The sequence below is a fragment of the Eleginops maclovinus genome, chromosome 13 (assembly GCF_036324505.1).
Source record: "Eleginops maclovinus isolate JMC-PN-2008 ecotype Puerto Natales chromosome 13, JC_Emac_rtc_rv5, whole genome shotgun sequence".
NCBI lineage: Eukaryota > Metazoa > Chordata > Actinopteri > Perciformes > Eleginopidae > Eleginops > Eleginops maclovinus.
In genome coordinates, this window is record NC_086361.1 from 20255563 (window position 1) to 20276281 (window position 20719).

At 41.8% G+C, this 20719-nt stretch overlaps 1 protein-coding gene across 1 annotated transcript; it reads left to right on the forward strand.

Moving 5' to 3' along the window:
• Positions 1–1530: 1530 nt before the first annotated feature.
• Positions 1531–5582, forward strand: irx1b (iroquois homeobox 1b). Its single transcript, XM_063899637.1, has 5 exons — positions 1531–1996; positions 2745–2987; positions 3365–4148; positions 4495–4555; positions 5332–5582. Exons 1-5 carry the CDS (start codon positions 1766–1768, stop codon positions 5378–5380), a joined length of 1368 nt encoding a protein of 455 aa, XP_063755707.1. The 5' UTR covers positions 1531–1765; the 3' UTR covers positions 5381–5582.
• Positions 5583–20719: the final 15137 nt, after the last annotated feature.

Here is a 20719-nt window from a genome sequence, read left to right on the forward strand (position 1 = left end):
GCCAGAGTGGGCTTTAAGCACTGTAATTAAATCATTAGATCCTCCACTCCCTCCCTCTTTTTCTCCCTCCCCTTGCCTCTCCTCTCCTCTCCTCTCCTCTCCTCTCCTCTCCTCTCCCTCTCTCTCTATCTCTCAGCTCAGCCAAGCTCATCAGGGGCTCCAGTGTGAAATGATGAATCTGTATTTATGGGGATGGAGTAATTACACACTAACCTCTGAGGGAACCCAGGAGGGCCACAGGGCCACCAAGCAGGGCGCAGGGTGCTCAACCTCATTAGCACTGCCCCAATGCTAGTGTGTGAGTGTGTGTGTGTGTGTGTGTGTGTGTGTGTGTGTGTGTGTGTGTGTGTGTGTGTGTGTGTGTGTGTGTGTGTGTGTGTGTTCAAAGGAGCAGATTTAACAGTTAAGCCTATCAATGAGGAGCCATCAATCTGTATCCATCTCACGCTTTTCAACATACAAGTAATATTATTGCTTCTCAATCTGCAACTTCTCCAAAGATATTCATTAATATTTAAACATTATATACATTACTACCACATAATACACCACCACATCGTGCACTTTACTACTATTTGCATGCAAACTGCATATTAATTAGATGTTTTTGCATGTCAAATATCAACTTTATACTTTTTAAAATCGCCAGATATTTCCATCATTGGTGACTCTACTCCTATAGGCTCATCAGACTACAGTCAGTCCATTATTCTCAAAAGACATCTGTCATTTTCCACTCCACAGCTCCTGTGTGCTGCCTATCTCTGCTATCTCTTATCCTCCTCAATCTCTGTCATTACCTCCACTCTCTTTATCTTCGCTCTGAAAATATGCTTAAACCGACTTCCGTCGATAATCACGGACATTCCTCTCGGATCTGGCCGACCATATCGATGCCTCCCGGCCCATCTGCTGGACAGAATGTCCCGACATACCCTGCGGATCAGCTGTCAAAGCGTGGAGGGAAAATGACACTAAAAATATGCGAGTTAGTTTAAAAAAAGATTAAGATAAGATAAGACTGTATTGATCGCAGCAGAATAAATAAAACATTGCACATGAATCCGAGGTCAATCAAATAAAAATAATAAAACAATTTTATAACTCGTATTATTATTAATAATAATTAGTATTATTAATTAGTATTATTAGTATTATGAATTGTCCTCTACTATAGCTGCCAGTGTATGTGCACAACAATATGGGGGGGAGAGTGTTGATTAAATAAAGTCATCTAACCAAAAAAAAGCAAATACACACCATGTGCACTTGCACACACTTCACAGGTTTTCCTCCCTGTATAGACACTGCAGAAATTAGATCACACACACACACACACACACACACACACACACACACACACACACACACACACACACACACACACACACACACACACACACACACACACACACACACACACACGACCTAGGCTAACCAATGCACTAATCGCCTGCCCCGGGCATAGGAGGAGCTTGGTGCTTAAGTAGGCTGCCAATCAGTCAGTCAGCTCCACATCCAGAAGCTCCTGCGGCCAGATCCACGCATCACTCCGCACTCGAGGTGCCAAACTGCGGCTGTGATACAACCCCGGGTCGGTGGAAGTGTGGAAGCTTGACAGTTTCTTAAAAAGGGGGGACTCTGGTGATTTAGACGCCCCCTTCATCCACTTCTTTCTGGGGATTTTTTTTCCTGCCTCTTCCTTCTTGCAGTTGTGTGACTTTGGCTTTGAGAGAGATTTACAGTATAAGCCGTTTTCCGGACCATGTCTTTCCCTCAGCTGGGATACCCCCAGTTCCTCAGTGCCTCCCATGAGGTGTACGAGCGGCCGGCCTCAGCCCGGGAAGGAGGCACTGAAGGCGGCTTGAGCTCCTCCGCCACCGCCGCGGCTGTCGGCTCCATGCTGGGGATGTACGGAAACCCATGGGCGGCTCACAACTACAGTGCCTTCCTGCCGTACAGCGGAGCCTCAGACCTCGCCCTCATATCCCAGATGGTGAGAGTTCAGCTCAGGTGTTAATGATAGGCGATCGCTGCTGTCTGTCCGGCTCAGCTTTTCTAAACTAATGCGCAATTACCAAGTACTTAAAAGTGATTAAGATATGTAAATACAGCTCATTCTTCTTTATTAGATATTTGTGGATTTTAGAATCGTTCATAAATAATACATTTTAAGTACAAAGAGCACATTAATATTTCATTAAATGCTAAATATGTGCAGCCTGCAGTATAAAGGTGCTTTTATTGCAAAATGTGAATATATATCAAATGTTTTTACAAAATAGAAATGCATTACAGTTAAGGTTCAACTTTGCAATCGTCAGGTTTGATTTGTGTGTGTGTAAATTATACAATTGGTAATAGGGAAAATCCCTTAGACCTTATAAGACAACGTTTATGAATTAGAAAGAAAACAATTAATAATTATTAATTAGTGTTATGTTAGAGAAGAATTTTAATTATTGTGTGTATCAAATCAAAACACATTTTTAAATATACATTTAAAAGGTAACAATATAACATGTCTATATGTATTATTGTTATTGACTGTTCTCTTAATTAAATATCAATAATTCCCTGTTGAAAAAAAAATCTACTTCGCGTCAAAATCACATTCAAACTTTTTCAAACTTTTATGCACGAATAATAAATCAAATGCCACTTTTTTCTATGTGAACTTAAAAGGAAATCATTCCCAAGTCGCTCAACAAGTTGTCCCCCCTCTCTCTCCATTCACATTTCAGGGCTCCCAGTATGAGCTGAAGGACAGCCAGGGCTCCCACCCAGCATCCCTACCTGTCCACGCGGCTCAGGGCTTCTACCCATACGGCCAGTACCCGTACGGGGACCCGTCGAGGGCCAAGACGGCCACCAGGGAGACCACCAGCACCCTGAAGGCCTGGCTGCAGGAGCACCAGAAGAACCCCTACCCCACAAAGGGAGAGAAGATAATGCTCGCTATCATCACCCGGATGACACTCACACAGGTGGGTTGGATGGAAAAATCAGTGTAACTCATTAGAGACCCTGGATATTTGATACGAGTTTCCAAACACAATACTATATTTGCTTGTTGTTTTTATTAAAGTTATGTCATACTTCCTCTAATAGCTCATTTACAGACGTGTTATATTACTTATTATGATAATCCAGTTGCCAGAGGATATTTAAATAAGTCATCCCGAGAGAGAAAAGTCTCCAGATATTTAAAATCTCTTTTGGTGATAACGATAACGACTTAGAGAAGAATAATGAGGCTTTTTACATATTGAATCAGTTCATAATTTGAGCCACGTATTGTCAAACTAAGAGTGCCTTTTTTTCAGATTTATAACGCGTGGAAAAATATGTTTTCTTATCCCAGGTTTCGACGTGGTTCGCTAACGCCCGCAGACGCCTGAAGAAGGAGAACAAGGTGACCTGGGGCCGCAGCGCAGAGGACCGGGACGGCCGCATCTTCAGCAGCGACAACGAGGACGATCCCGGCAAGAACGGCAGCGACGACGAAGACGAAGAAGAGGAAATTGATTTGGAAACTGTCGACATCGAGAGACCCGAGGTGGAGCAGGGGAAGGGAGGAGAGGGAGAGGGAGAGGGAGAGGGAGAGGGGGAGGCGGGCCTGGCCGACAGAGAGCTGCAGGCCTCGGAGCCGAAGAGCTCTGAGAGCAGCAGGACGCTTTCAGTGGACGCGGCCATTTCTCTCAACAGATCGCCTGTTGTCAAAGTTGTGGATCATTCTCCCAGTAGACAGGATCAGTGCCAGAGACCACCGCAGAGCAAACCCAAAATCTGGTCCCTGGCTGAGACCGCCACGGCCCCGGACAGCTCTCACAAACCTTCGACCCATGTGCACCACCCGGCTTTGGCCTCCCCAGGACACCCGGCCTTACTCCCGGGTCATGGGATTTACACATGCCAGATTGGCAAACTTCACAACTGGGCCAACGCCGCTTTTCTGAACGCCAACTCAATTTTGAACATGAGGTCGCTCCTCGGAGGTTCGCCGGCCGGACACCTGCCTCTCCACGGAGCGGTGCCAGTCGCGCGTCACGACGCACGGCCAGCAGCGGCAACGGGGCCTGGAACTTCGGGGACGGAGGATGACAGTGATGTGGAGTCGTCGGGGAGTTTCAGTCCCAAAAGAGATGGTACGGAATGCATTTGATAGTGCAAACCCTCTGAAATAATTTTGCTGCTTAAAAGGCCTGAATCTGACGGAAATATCAACACTTCTAAAGAGAATCAGAATGTGTCCCACAGCGGAGGAAATGCAGTGTTACAGAAAAAAATGGCATAGCAGATGGAAAAGGCATGAAATAATAAAAAAGAAAAGCACTAGTAATAAAATAAAAACAAAGAGAATAAGTATGGCAACAAAAGAACCTATAAATAACACAGTAAAGACCTTGAGAAAGGGCCGTAAAAGCACACATAATATAACTCCAGCTTCTTATTAAACGATCTTTTTCTTCTGCTTTTTTTTTTTTTTTACAGACGAGGAGAGTGACCACAGGCCCGATTCTCTGAAGTCCCCCTTCCAGCTGATCACTGACAGGTAACCATTTGAAATCAATTTGGCATCACCGCATTATCAACTTCAGTTTCTCTCCACATGTCCCGTGCTAAATGAACCCTAAAGCCGAGGTAAACACTGTTACACCTGACCAGGCAGAGCTCAGCACATAAATCATGTGATTCAGTCTCCACTTTAACGCCTCGTCAGGCAGCAGGATAATATATCCTGCAGGTCTCTCTCCCCACCTCACCCCCCAACAACGCTGAGTTATCGCCACCTATGTCATTTAAATAATCTGCCTCCATTTATTCACGCCCCCTCAGTGAATGCAGCTAATGTATGTCAAAGAAAACGCTGATAGCAACATCAGGGATGTAGTGGAGGGTGAAAAGACATAAAACAATTTACCTATAGTGATTTTTAATTTGCATAAATAAAGTTTAACATTGTCTCTTAAATTGAAAGTCATTAGAATTAAGACTTGTGTGCTATTATGAATATTTAAGATGCATTATAGATAAAAGGATGGAGTTAAACATATTTAAACTATGCAATAAAAATACTATATAATACAATTAAACTAACAACATTAGCAGCAAGTATATACAATTTCCCAATAGAAAGGACATATCCAAATACTACACAATATTACAGAAATATAGCATGACTTGAATACTCTAATATACTAAGCTAAAGACATATATAGAAATATACTTCAGACACATATTGGCATTGGACCGTACACTCATTTTCCACTATTGTTTTATGAAATGATTGACCTCTGACCTTTCCTTTTTCTTTCCCCCTCACTTCAGACCTCACCACGGGACGGCACAGCAGCGAGTTCTGACAACGACGTTATGAGAAGACAAAGAAAGAAAAGAAAGGAATAATTTTATTTAACGGAGAACAGTTTTAATGAAGGCTATTTTTCGGACAGTGCGACCTGTTATAGTATTACTGTTTAGCTTCTACATGCAAAAAGAGATGAGTGTTTTTTTGTCACAGATTTGCTTGTATCTCTCTCTCTCTCTCTTCTGTCCTATGAGTCCTCTTCTGTTGTGAATGGATACCTTGAAATATTGTAAATACAGGATATGAATTTGTCTTTAAAGAATATATTTTTTGGGAACTAAATAAATGTCATTATAGTCATTTTATTATTGGAGAGTTTTTTACGTGGAGAAATTGTTCATGTTCGGTCAAAAATGTCTGGAAAATGAGGGGGGGATTTTCCTAAAGACAGTGTCCAAATTAGATCAGTTTATCCTATGTTTTTGATTTTTTTCCAACAGAACATTATTTTAAAAGACAGATATACATTTAAATTAGCAAATGAGAATAAATCCTATCACGGAAATTCTCTTTTTTTGCCCTCGCTTCAAGAAATGAAGTGTAAACTCACAAAGGATTTGCTATTTTAAGGAAAAATAACCAACTAACACACATTTACAATGACATATTATTGATTTCCACTTGTTCACTCCTTCATTGACCCCTATGCACTGTGTCTACTTGTCTCACACTCTCCCTGCCAACTAAACCGTGCAGTGTCAGCCCTTTTTTTTAGCAAAGAAAAGTCACCCTTATTGAAACCTGCACCCTCGCCAAAACTCGGAGACTTATGCCAGCACCTTGGAAGCCACTGCAAACGCTGCGGAAATTGAAATTGAAGATTTCCAGGACCTTATGAACCTGCGCCTGTGCTTTCAGCCCAGGCCTCCTTGCTTTAATGTTGGATTATACCCCCTCAGTGCCACCACTGCCGCCTCTGAAATATGGATCAGACGGCAGGAAAGGCCAGCAGCCAGTATGGGGGCGGCAGCTCAGGGGGGAGGTGGGTGGGAGGTGGAGAGCGGGCGGTGGGGGGGAGGTTGTGTGTCACTGTGAGCCATCCTTGACGTTCACAGAGCACCAAAGACGGGGTAAAGGGAGAGAGAGGACGGTGGGGGGTCTCAGGGCTGTTAATAGTGAGTGTTTCTCAAAGCTGTGCTTGGATTAGCAGCAGGCCTCGTGATTTGAGTCTTCTCGAGGGGCGACATCAGCATTAGTTTCATGTTCAGACGAAACAATGTTTAAAGTTTGAACTTGCTAATCAGTCAGTGAAGACATCTAGGAAATCTGTTAGGCTCACACTTTCATTTTGATATTCCAATCAATCGTCAGATTACCGCCAAGTGGGCTCTTGAAAGTCAAGTCCTGCAGATGTTCGAACTGTTAAATGGCTAAAGTGTTATTACACTTGGGTCAGATTGGGAAAGGTGACGTATTCTGCAAAGGCATAACAACTAAGGATCTGCAGGTTTTGGAAAAAAACTAAATTTTAACCTTAATGTTTGTAAAGTTAGCGTTGTTTGAATGCTTGATTTTAACACAACTCGTGCATAACTAATAATACTCTCGTCACATTTATTTGTTGAGTGGAGAGGAGCTGGCTTAGCATAAAACATCTTGATAAAACATATCACAGTTAAAGCAAACAGTGGCTTAAATAACCGAGGTGTAAATGTCTTGCTCTGGGTGTAAAGGAATTCTATGAAAATGATTCATCACAATTGCAGTCACAGCAACGTTGTAGATGTAGATATTTCTGGATTAGCTTCCTTAAAAAGTTCTTGAATGTTTCTATTAATCAGCTGTCCGAGTTGTGTATGGCAATGTGATGGATAGCTTCTTGTTAGGTGACAAGTGGAATGAAGGGTTTTGCCTTAATTTACCTCAATATAATGGGGACGTGTTGGGATGCGGCCCTGGCTGGGCAGTTTTACAGTAAACAGTGAAGTGTTTATCTGAGCAGGCGGGATACACTCTGACAGAATCAGAGCCAGCAGGTTCACGGACCTGCAGATTAACTCAATGCTGCCACCTCACTCCCAGAACCAGTAGAGCAGAAGTGTACTTTACCTAAAACTACACTGTCTGGCTCCCTAACACTAAAGCTTTCTGCAAGTCAACTTTAGGTGCATACTCTACTGATTTGTCATTTTAGCTGAAAATCCCTGACCCCCCGACCTATAAATGTTTCTAAATGTTGTCCCTGCATTCCCATAACCATCTACCTTTAAATTAAGGCAAATTAATAGATTTTCTTTAATTGAAACATCTAAGGAGCATAAGAAGAAAAAGCATCCCAGTGGATTAATGGGAAAAATAACGTTCAAAAGGTGGGAATCAGGCCTTTCTTTTTTACCCATTAACCATTTAGAGATATATATTTTTAACTGGATATAAATGATTTCATGCTGCTTATGATATAATGATGATATAACAAAACGCACCGCAGTGCCAAGTCAGGCTGCATGTTGGCTTTACTGTTCATCTGGCTAGGACACATTTGTAATGATCATGCCAGATCTTATATCAATCTTTCCGAAGCATGTGTGAAAAATGTAGTTTACAAAATGTGCTCCCCTTTCTCACTTGTACAAATATAGGCTGAACATTAGGCCAAATTACTTTTGGAGGGATCAACCAATTATAACAGAGGTAAGAATCATTTTAAAAACCACTATCTTGGATCTTTGAAGCTCTAAGAGATTAAAATGCACTGTAAACATCACAGTATTTACCTAATGCAAGCTACACACACTTTAACCTTTAATGTATTTTTTCTATTGAATTTTAGGACATTTCTCATGATCATGAATTTGAAGTCAGACAGTTAAATTCAACAACAAACACTGAAGGAAGGGGTTGTTATTCCATATTTAGGAATAAAGTATTTGATTACCTTCCAATAGTAAGCACAATTTAAAAACTATAACATGCAACTTTTACGCTTTTTTTATAACAAACTGAATACTTCATAAACTTTATAGTGTTTATTAGCGAGGTTAAGAGGTGCTGGTAGGATTTTTTTTCAAACATTCATAGCCCCTGTTTCCACACTTTGCTTAGCTAAGCGGGATATTAATTGCACCAACATGATCGTCTTCCTTTAGCAAAAAACAAACGAGAGAATTTCCCAAATGCCGAACTGTTGCCCTTAAACCTGACACGTGTGTACGAACTCTTGGAAAATAATGATTGTGACTTTTCCGATGTTTTCTCCTCGCTCAAACACTGTATTTCCCAATTCATCCACCCACCCTTCCTTTTCACAGACAGAGAAAACGGGAGATTGAATGAGCAAACTGGAGTGTACAGAGAGAGAGGGAGATGATGCAGTGAGAGCCATCATTGATGTGAGGAACAGCATGGAAGGAATCCAGACACTTGAGGCCATTTTCACTTCCTCTGCCAACTCCGACAGACTGCCACCAGCACGGCTGAGGAGAATATCAGCCACTCTTTCTCTCTCTCACACACAAACACACAAACACACACACAAACACACTTCCCTTTCTCCCAACTTCATCCCAGCCAGATCACGCCACTCTTCTTCCAAGTACCCAAACAATATGTTATTCTTTCAAAAGTTGGATATCAGGGAGCTTAGCATGATGGCGCTGAAAAAAATTACATCAAAGGTCCGTTTAATCAGTTACACAGTGTGTCCAAAACATGTTTCGCTATGAAAGGAGTGGGGAAAAAGTGAGCAGATCCAAAAATATGATTAGTGTTTGCTGGCGGGTGCTGCTGAAAAAACTTCTTCACAGTTCCAAAGTTTGTGTTTTTCATCTTGGTTGTTTGTCACCCGAGCTGCCCCAAAAACTTTTCAAAAAATAGAGCTCACTGTAAACAGCCAGGAGAGAGGCAAACTTCTGACTATCACTCTCTCTTTCTGGAGTTTTTTTATCAGCCCCTCAAACTCTCGCTGTGAAAGGAGTCTTCATTGGTGCTTTGGTGTTCTGATCGAGGTTCTTTGGTGAGTTCTAATCCCTATTAAAGAGGTAGATTATGGAGGGGATTTGTCTTTGATTTGCCTGTCCCACTGCTCCTTTCTGTCAGCACCTCGCGCTCTCTATATATCCCAGCCTCGTTCTTTCTCCTCTGTCTGTCTTGATGGGATGGTTGATGGTCACGGATTGAACAATGATTGCCTCCATGTGTCATCCCCCCCCCTACCCACACCCCACACTCCCTACCCTCAGCCATCCTTCTGTGATTACGGCCACATGTATGCGTCGCCTGAATAGATTTGTTAAAAGGCCCCCAGTGGATGAGAGAGGCTCGGTATAGCCTGAACCCTCGTGTGCACATCTATCCCCTTTTTTTCCGATGCACTCCGCATGGGGGTGAGCTCCCTGCATCCCCTCTCCTCCCACCTTACCCCTCTCCTCCGCCACGCAGAGATAATCAGGCTTATGTAAAGACGACGTGCTCTTTTGACAGTCATCAGCTCATCAGTGATCCAATCAAGCCCCAAATCCGCCATTGTTCGCCCCTCAAAGTGTCTCAAATCCGCTTGTGCAGGAGAGAGAGGCTGCACTCTTTATCCTGCCAATCACTCCTGACATTCCTGCCCCTGTTGCCATGGCCCGGGGTCAGAGGTTGGGAAAACAGAGAGCATGAGCTGACTCGGGGAGAATGGCGGAGAGCTAAAGGGGGGACTCTCCGCGCCATGGCCCCATTGGTCAGCCAACGCAGGGGGTAAATGTAGACAAGTTAGGACTCTATAGCCCCGCTGAGAGGGCCAGTCGGACAGAAAGAGATCTGGGCAGGGAGGAGAAAGAAAAGGGGGGATGATGAGGCAGAGAAAGGGCCAAGGAAAGGGAAAGAGGGCATGAGAGGTGTGTGTGTGTGTGTGTGTGGAGAAAGGAGCTAAAGAGAGGGTTAGGGAGGGATGGTGTTTGATTGCCAAATAGGCTTTGTGGAGCTTGACCTCGAGGGGATCGGAAAATAAAGGCCCTGACACACAGTTAAAGAAATAATGAACATGCAAGTTCATATTTCTTGCATTTGTAATGGATGTTCTGCTCTTAACATGAAGAAATGAAGCAATTTATCGCCAAAACAAGCCACTTTTTTAATTCGACACAGCTGTGGCTAACGAACAAACCGCCAACAAAGAAAATAGACGTTTGATCCGAGTGTGTGTGTGTGTGTGAATGCTATCTGCAGAGCTGTAATTTGAAATGGAAATGTACCTCCCAATAAAATGAAGCTAATACATGTCGTTGCAGGATAAGCAGGGCACTGGGTTAAATCTGTTGTAATGTTGTCAAAAGAATAATTTTCTGTAACCCAATGTATACGTAAGTGAGCAAATGTTTAGCCGAGACGAGATATCATAGGGAATTTACGCCATTCACTGTTCCTCCATAGGGATTAGTGGAATTAAGCGTTTTGCACAAAAGCAAAGTATCAAAACTCATGAGTAATTCAACAAGCTCCACAATTCGGAGTTTACCGAGCGCTGCGTTTATTGTGGCGCTGCAGCTGCGTGTACCGTACAGACAAATCGCAAACATGGTCGATGCCTTTTTAAAAAAAGGAGACAAATTTAATATACAGGGAGAATACACACAACAAACACTGTGAAAGGGTGGGAGTGATAAGTCTTTTCTCTTGTTGCCTGCCCATTCATGGCAATAATCTGAGGGAAGAAGCAGATTAGGACAGAGGGAGGGTTCGTGGCCGAGTGTTCGCATCGCTGGATCCTTTCAGCCATTTTGAAACAATGTTTATCCACTGGTTTGTTATAGCGTAGCAACTTAGCTTAGTTTACTGCTGTGAGAGTCCTGAGGGGGCTGAGGACTCTGCTGCGTCTTTGTTCAGCGTCCATTGAGACACACTGGAGTATTAGAGCGGGGCGGAGAAGCTGCACAAAATTAATTCATATGTGATCTCAGCGAGATTTCGGTAATTTCAGCTTCGGTTTGTAAAATGCCTGGGAAATGTTGCTGGGAATGTGCACGTTGGAGGTTTGTACAGCCGATGTTTGCACGTGAGGAAGAAAAATAGCATTTGGCTCGACTTCTGTAGGGAGAAAAAATCCAGTTTGTGGCATTTGAGCTGCAGAAAATATGCGTCTCAGTTAATATTTTTCTCTATTATTATCTGCCAGTTCAGGAAGGTTACTTCAATGGTTACACAATCATGATTAAGTAACTTTGAAGTGAAAAGGGTCACTAGCAGTGATGAACCAACAGAGGATTATTGTTAATGGATCTCAGCTCTTTGTTGATCTGTTCGTCTGCAACTTCACTGTTCACCCTCAACATTTTTGGACAGAGCAACCGTCCAATTTCAGAAAGAAACTCCACATAATACACTACCTGCTCTGCACCCAACTACAGACTAACACAGTTAAGCCTCAGACATACTTTCTGTGTCCAGGGATGCTGAAAGAAGTTGGACCAGTTCATACAATAATTGAGGTTCAACACGCCATAAATGTTGGAGGTGTTGTTAAGTTGTAGCCTGGAGTTCAACACCTGTATGCTGTCTTTGTACTCTTTCAAGGACTAATTACAGTTTATAAATGTGGGTTCAGTACCTGCTGATATCTTTACGCAACCTCGCTCCGAAACAAACTTACATTTTGTTAACTTCTTCTTCTGCTTCTCTGCATACCGTCTTTAGGTGCATATGCAACCAAATTGATTGAAGCAAAAGAAGGCAGTTTTTTGGGGTATGTGAGGATCCCCGTGGACAAAGGCAGGTAACATCTATGACCTCACAAGGACCAAAAGGACACTTATGGACATATTGAGTTGGCTTCAATGAACAGATGGTCCACAGAGATGTTGCTTCATACTGCTGATTGTCTTAAATGTCTAATCTCCTTTTTTTTGGCCATGTTGACTGTTAACATGATGACTGTTTGAGATACATTTGACTTCAAAACACTTTTTATTTCCATAAAGCCATTCTAGATTTACCATTAATCTCACTAAAACATATCTAAAAATAAATACCATGAATATTGATCAATATTTATATATAACTAAAAAGCTCCATGCTATACAGGCAGATAAATACAGTAAGTCATTATGTTGGCAATACTAACTCATTATGTTGGTATATTAGGTCATTATTTGAGATATTAAGGTATCATTTTATAACATTGAGTCCATATTTAGCAAAACTAAGTTATTATTTGGATACTAGGTCATCATTGAGGGAAAGTAAGTCATTATTTTAAAAAAAGTGCTTCAGTATTTTCAAATATTGACTAATTTTCTGTCATTAATTTGAGAAAAATTCATCTTTTTTTCCACTATGTTGGCAGAGATGAGCTGCCATTGAACCACATTGGACATTGAAAAATAATGTTTTAACAAAAGGGACATTTTTCAGATTATGGGATGATAACAGATATGCGATCGGAACTGTCAGTGTACAGTAAGCCAGAGTGCTAAAAAACCCCTCCGCTGTCTTCCACTCTATTGATAATGATAGATGACTCGAGGGTCACATATCGTCACAGTGTAATTACACATGAGATGCATGCACACACACTATCATCCTGCACACACACACACAGTCTCAGAGTAATGTGAGTCCTCATTCATCTGCCCAAGTCATTTAGGGTAATAGAGCTTAATGGAGTATATTAACCCTGTCCAGCTTGCCCGCCCCCCCCCCCCTCAGATATATGTGTGTGTGTTCATGCAAGTGCACAGGGAAAGGGGAAACCTGCCAACTGTTTATCTGCAAGACACACACACACACTGAGGGAGCAAAGATCTGGTTTCCCACTGTCACAGATGCTTACCCGCCTCTCCATTAGTGATGTGATTGGAGTGGACACAGAAAACCAGCAGCTTCATTCCCACAGGGGCAATCTGAGGAAATTATTGCCCCCCCGCTCCTCTCCGGGGAATCTCAGCGCTCTAGCAAGAAGCACTTAATCGACTGCTATCACATGCAACTCTCTGTCAACCACGTAGCATGGCTTTCTGAGCATTTGCTGTGGATTAATACTTTGTGGAAAAGCGTCTGATGATATGTGATCGGGCATGGCACACGGCGAGGAGGCATCGCACCATGTGGAATCAGGAGATCAGACGCTGGGAAAGGGACGGGGAGATAATCACTGGAGAATGAAGATCTTAATGTCCTTTTCTGTGTGGTACAAAGACACATTAACGCTGTAAACATAAGGAACAGTATGGTATTATAGTTTTTATGCTATATTTTGATAGCTGTAATTGGCCCTTAATAGTGTTTTTTGACAGATATATATATCATTCAATGTCAATATGTATATTTTTTACAGTTTTAGCTAAAATTTATTTTCTATTTTTGAGAAGTTTTATGTGTATGTCAGTTTATTTGGTACTCTTTTTCATTTTCACATTGTGTGCTATGCCTTGTTTGCATACTGCTGCAACAAAAAGCTCCTAAATTGGTATCAATAAAGAATATCTTATCTTATCTTCAGTATTTTATCTGGGTTGGCTGTCCTGGTTTCACATTGTTGCTGGAAAATGAGGTACAATGAATATGCAGATTTAGATGTAGCAAAAAAACACTAAGACAAAGGGTGTGACTCCACTAGGGTAGCCTGTCCTGCATGCTTGCGGTGGATAGAAGTCCTGGGAGGTCCGGTGAGAGAATGTAACACGACAACCAAAATCCAAGTGAACGCACGCAGACAAGCAGAGCTAGTGTACCAGCTTTGGTCACAATCCTGTGGGCGACCTTTTCACCCCGGTCAATAACAACTGCAAGTTGAGCCCACTGCACCCTCAGGCTAACACACACACACACACACACACACACACACACACACACACACACACACACACACACACACACACACACACACACACACACACACACACACACACACACACACACACACACACACACACACACACACACACACACACACACACACACACACACACACACACACACACACACACACACACACACACACACACACACACACACACACACACACACACACACACACACACACACACACACACACACACACACACACACACTATCCATACAACAGCCTAGTTGTAGTTCTGTAAACCACCAGAGGATGGCACCTGAGGTCTAAGCAGCTACTGAAGTGTTCATGTGAAACACTTGGGGAAACCGTTACTCTCTTCATGGTTTTCCCCAAGCCATTAATCTGATGAGACTGGGGTAATGATCTGACATTATAGGTGGTCCTCAGTTTTCTAGGATTTGAGGATTTTAAAGAATTACTTCAATTTGGATAATTTAAGTTCATCTTAGAGGAAATAAATATAACTGTTTCCTGTCCTTTTTACCAAAGAAATAACTAAAAAAGAAACAACGATGCAACCCTCACGTTGTGTGTTCTGCTTTGGGCCATCCTTTTAACTAAAAAGAAAGCAAACATCATAAACATACACACGCATTACAACACACAATCCTACCTATTGGTGAACTTACTGTAAAACCATGATTGGAAATTAATCCGCTCTTTAATTTGACTTTTGCACTGGTTTCTGTAGTTTGTTTTTCCCTTAATATTGGTTTCCGTGTTTAATTATTCAGTTTTAATTCTTAATTTAATGAGGGCAAGCACTAAAGAGTTCCTCGAGATTTAATATAAAGGCTGAGCGATTGAAAAACATATAGTTTTACACTACTTTTGACACTTTGAGAATTGCTCATAAACATGATTTTGAGAGCACATTTCAGACAGTGTAAGAGGTACTATTTTACTTAAGTAAAAATAGAAATGTCCAAAGTGCAGAATTATTATTGTACAGGTACAAGTCTTGCATTCAGAATATGATTTAGTTGAAAGTACACAACTCCTCATCATGATGATAATGTGCTTTACATGTATGTGTAAATAAGCCAATATTGGCTCAAAGGGTTGGCCAAATCAAATTGAAAAGTGATAAAAGGTCAATGTCGAAACCATCATGTTTCACTGCCCCCAAAAGGCCATGTTCCTTAAAACCAGTTATTTTAAGTTTTAAGGAGACAACATTTTAATTTGGGTATTAATATGTTTACTCATAAGCAGTGGAGTCTGTGCAATCCTGAACATGATGATAACTGCCTGTCAACAAAACTGTAAAAAGCACTGCTCAATATATAGGTTAAATAATTGTTCAAGAACAACCAGAGAAATTAAAGAGAAACAAATCAAGGCAGACGAAGAGCGTTAAATGACAAATAAACAGCGAGGGGAACAGCCCGAGGATCAGTGCGAGAGTTAGGATAGGTTAAAAGTGTTTGTTAAAGGCTCTATCGGTCCCTGTGGACTGAGGCTTGAAGAGCTGAATAATGTATGTCCGCTCCCGGAGTAATGAAGTGGAAGTGATGGGGAGGAATACGGCTGGCCTCCCAGGGCTCAACGCAAACTGTACACACTCTTAAGAGCTGCCTGTAGCCTAAACCTGTCTCCCTCTCTGCCTCTGTCTGTCTCTGTCCACTTCTGCCACACACACACACACACACACACACACACACACACACACACACACACACACACACACACACACACACACACACACACACACACACACACACACACACACACACACACACACACACACACACACACACACACACACACACACACACACACACACACACACACACACACACACACACACACACAAACACACACACACACAGCGGCTAAGAGGGTTAGCTTGTCTCTGTTCCTGGAGCCTACATCATTGATGAGGGAGACCAGGGCATTTAAAGTATCCCACTCAGCAGCTCCAGATAACTCTGTGAATCTCCTATTAGACACGAGCAAGAGGATGCAGCAGATAGCATGGCTGCTGCTCGGTGGTCAGACAGGCACTCGGTGTTGGCAGCCTTGTTTGTGGATCTGATCGAGCCGGGTTTGCACTTGTACTCGGTCGGTGCTATTGTGCTTAACAAGAAGAAGCTGCTGCTGGAGGCCGTGTCGTGAAGTGAAAAAGAAACACCATTTTTCTCCTCATGATCCATTTATTGCCTGTTCTCCTCTGTCCACTTCTTTATGAATAAACCACCTTTTTTTCACAGGGAAAAGGCTTGAAAATAGATGGAGAAGTTAGCTTCTGTTCCTGTGTTTGTGTCTCTGATGAACATGGTGAGAAGAGGAAGTCCTGCATGGACGCAACTTTTCTCCTCATTTTGTTTCACTTCATTTAACCAACAATAAAGACCTAGATATCGTCTCAATTCCATTTTCACAAACACATGGATTTTGAACCATGAAAACTGCACAGGAATGAAAGTAAAGGCCCTGATCTTTGCTAGTTACATTGCAACCCTTTAAATATTGGCCTCTGTCCCCGAAGACTAAATCCTCGCCAGATTGATAGTCAATGGCTTCTGAGATTTCTACCTGAATGACTTTCCGATTAAATTTTTATATTTGGGGAATATCTGTCCAGTTATTTGAAGTATGTAGGAGGCTAAAGCCAGCAGCCAGTTAGCGTAGCTTAGCTTAAGACTGGAATCAAGTGGAAACAGAAAGCATTAGCTCTGTCCAAAGGTAATAAAATCTTCTAACAAGCTCCTCTAAAATTCACTGACTAACACTGTCTACCTCAAATGTATCATCAGTACAAAAAAACAGAGAATAAAAGGGACAATTTGTGGTTTTATTGGGAGGTTGCAAGGCAGAAAGTGTATACTTCAGGAAACTCACTATGCCCTAGCTAAGAAATCGTCTGGTTCCACATTATTTTATTCTAACTGAAGCCAGAAAAATATCATACGTTTCTGACAAAAGCTGGCAAAAGGGCAGCAAAGATACCATCACTGGCAGTTCCATCTAAATCAATTCCATTTTTAACGGTAATTCTATTAACCCAGCTAATATAAAAGGACGTATCAACAGTTTGTTTACATCACTTGATAACACAATGCTTCAAATAAGCCCCACAATATGAAAGTAGTCAATTTAGGTTTTGAGAAGGTGTAACAATCAAGCTAGCGGTTGGCTAACAAGATCCCAATAGGAGGGTCTTGTTACCTTTGGATAGATACAGGCCACCCAAATGTTTTGACAAAGGGGGAAAGAAGTCAGGTGCTGCATTGGGAAAAGGTTGGTGTAGATACGCAAGTTAACTTAGGTCGCAAACATACTTATATCGACCTCAACAATGAGATTTCCCTCATCTTAACACAAAGGTTTTGGGAAGGGGAAGCAAGTGTTAAAATAAATGTGACTTAAGTTGTTCACTTTCCAATGTGCGGGTAGCTGCAGCTCATTTAAAGCATAACACATAGTAATGATAACAACTCGTTATTTTCCATTAAATGTACATCAGTTGGCCTGGCAGTCTTTATGCTAAGCTAAGCTAACTATCTAGCTGTGGTTTTAACAGACAAGAGAGTTTTAGTTCCCGAAACATCAACCATTTCCTTTAATTCTTATGTTTAAACCAGGACACAATATATGGAACCATTTCCTCTCCCCTCTCACTACATTTTTCCGCCCCAAAGAGCTTGAAGAAACAATGGAATCATGTTTTCACGCACATTGTTAGACTCTTCTCACCTCATTGCAGGCCCCTCAGCACCTCCCACTCAGATATTTTTATTCAAGGTGAAATAGCTTAAGCCGAGACGAAGGCTCAAAAAGCATCTACATGTTAAACAGTGATTAAAATTGCATAGATCTCAGACTTTAAGGTAGAAAATATTCAAATGTGGTGCACTGTGATTGAAGGAACTTGTGATTGGAGTTGTTTGGCGTTCTCCTCCAAACACTTTGTGCACCGCCCGGCCCTCCTCCTCTCACATTAACACGCTTCTATCATTAACCCCCACGCCCCACCTCCTGCATAATAGCTGGAGCTGGATGCAGGAAGCAGAGAATAACAATGTGTTCTCTTTTTCTTTTCTTGAGGAGTATCTTGAATGAATGATTGATGTTAGGGGAGCTGGATCAGAAAGATATAATCACGGTCTAACGAACGCAGAGCGTAAGAAATATATACTGGAGGAATGCTATAAATATATAAACGCACCATATATTAATATATAAGTAGAGCATTGAATATTCAAAAAGAGGGAAATAATATAATATATGCTCCTCCACGCAATGCTTTCTATTTACCCAGAAAAAAGGTAACAAAAGATTAGAGATTCAACTCTGTTTCGTCTACACCTCACAAGGTATTTTCCCACTAAACAAAGTCATGTTCATTGTCAGGGGCTAAACAAATAGCAATCCTCCCTGAGTGACATGTGTTTTGTGTGGAGATGTGCAACGCCAGCGAGGGGAGATAACTTCATTTCCATGCTTTGAGCACAGATGAGGGGGAGACAGTTAGTCCGTGTTCAGTATATGAGCACCTTTCATGGGACAAATGGAATGTCAATCAAGCGTCGGTACACAGATGCATTTTCCCGGCGGGGCCCCGAGATGCTTTCTGGTGATGCAGCTCTGTTGTTCCAGCTCTACTCTGGGTGCACTGGGAATATTTTGTCCTTTTACCCCTGCACATCCCCTCGCTCCATTTCAGATCCCCTGGCTATTAACATTCCTTCTTCTCCCAAAGTTTGCCTCTTTAGGCTTCCCCAGTTTTCCACTTTCATTTTTTAAATGTTATCTTCTGACCCTCAATTAGTCTTATATTATTTTCTCTCTTTACAAACTCTCATGGATTTTGCACATTTGTTCGCCTCTCCTTTTCTGCCAATGTTAGGGACTGTACAAAAGATTACTAGAAAAGGAAGGGGGAATGATCCTCAAAGTCACAAACTAAATTGTTTGTATAACTTCTGCTATAATAAAGAAATGAACATAATATATTTGCTCCAAATAAATCCAGATAATATACGTTTGGAAAAAAAATGACAAAGAAATGCTTTTCAAAAGTCATAATGTCTACAGGATGAGTGAACCTGTCTCAACATGCAACCCTGTCTCTAAATAATCATATACAACACATTTACTAAAACTCTGGTGAAATACTGCTAATCATTTTAAGGTCAACCTTTATTTATACTAAACGCATCAGTAAAAGTTTCACTGACGAAGTGTTTTCTTTTTTCCTGACAAATGAGCTAATCCTGCAATAAAATATACACTTTTAGAGCATGCATAGAAAAGGTCGGTTTTCGATACTGATGTTCAATAACGCGCTTTATCCCAAAATGGAAGCTGTCGGACCATTGGGAAATCACTTACATGATGCATGAGTCACATGGAAAAACTAACAATAAATATCAACAAATGCTTACCTCTCTTCACCCAAAAAAACTCTCTTGTAATTTGTATACACTCCCTAACTCCTCTCCTCTCTCTGTCTTTTGATTCTATCCCTAAAATTTGTTATTTCTGACAAATTTGCACAAAATATCCAATTATTTTTAACACCACATTTTCCCTCATCCCTTGTGCACCTTACCTCCATCCTATACAAATAAATAAAAACCTAAAGGTGGATTGAGAAGAAATGTTTCCACTTCCGAGACTTTGATATTAAAAACATGACAAGCCATTCAGTTGGTAAAGGTGCTTACTCAAGGGAACGCAGAGAGTGTTTATTCTTTGATTAATTTGCTTGAAGGAGACCTGAAATTCCCCCACTCATGAATATGTGGATGACAAGGAGATTTCACCGTGGTGACAAGTTATCTAAACTACAGGGCAAAACGATTATGCTAATATCAGGATGTAGTCATCAATCATCTTGTGTCAATGTGGTGTCAAGGCATCACGTTCCTGATCCCCCCTCTGGCCATAGCACTGTGTGTAGGAGTGTGTTTATGGGACGTACAGTTGTATGTGTGTTTGTGTGGAAAGGAAAATTGATCACATTCTCATTACGCCTGGGGACTATTGGTGGGGTTGCATTTGCGCATGCGTGGAGCTTGTTCTCCTGGATAAAAGTTGAAAAAAAAACTGGGAGGGGATTAATTAGGTGAGTTTCTTCATCTTGATATGAACACTGGGCTACACACACACACACACACACACACACACACACACACACACACACACACACACACACACACACACACACACACACACACACACACACACACACACACACACACACACACACACACACCGGGCTGACGTCAGATCGACGCGCCTTAAAACCAAAGAGCGCATCACAGGAAGATGCATGGTCTGATCACACACTCGCTTTGGATTGTAAGATAGCACGGGTACAGTAGAAGCTGCAGTGGACGAGCTGAAAGGGAAGCCAAGAACTTTTAAACGCTGTTTTTCGGTGGTGCGAAAAATGAAAGTGATGCGTAAATGTCTGCGCAGTAGATGATATCCACATTTCTAAAACTGGAAAGTTGACTGGAAAACTAAACCCTAAACTAGCGTCAGGGGGGGAAAAAGTCTCTTTTGGCACGGATGCTGTTGGATATTGCCCCAGGTCTGCACTCTTGCTTTTGATC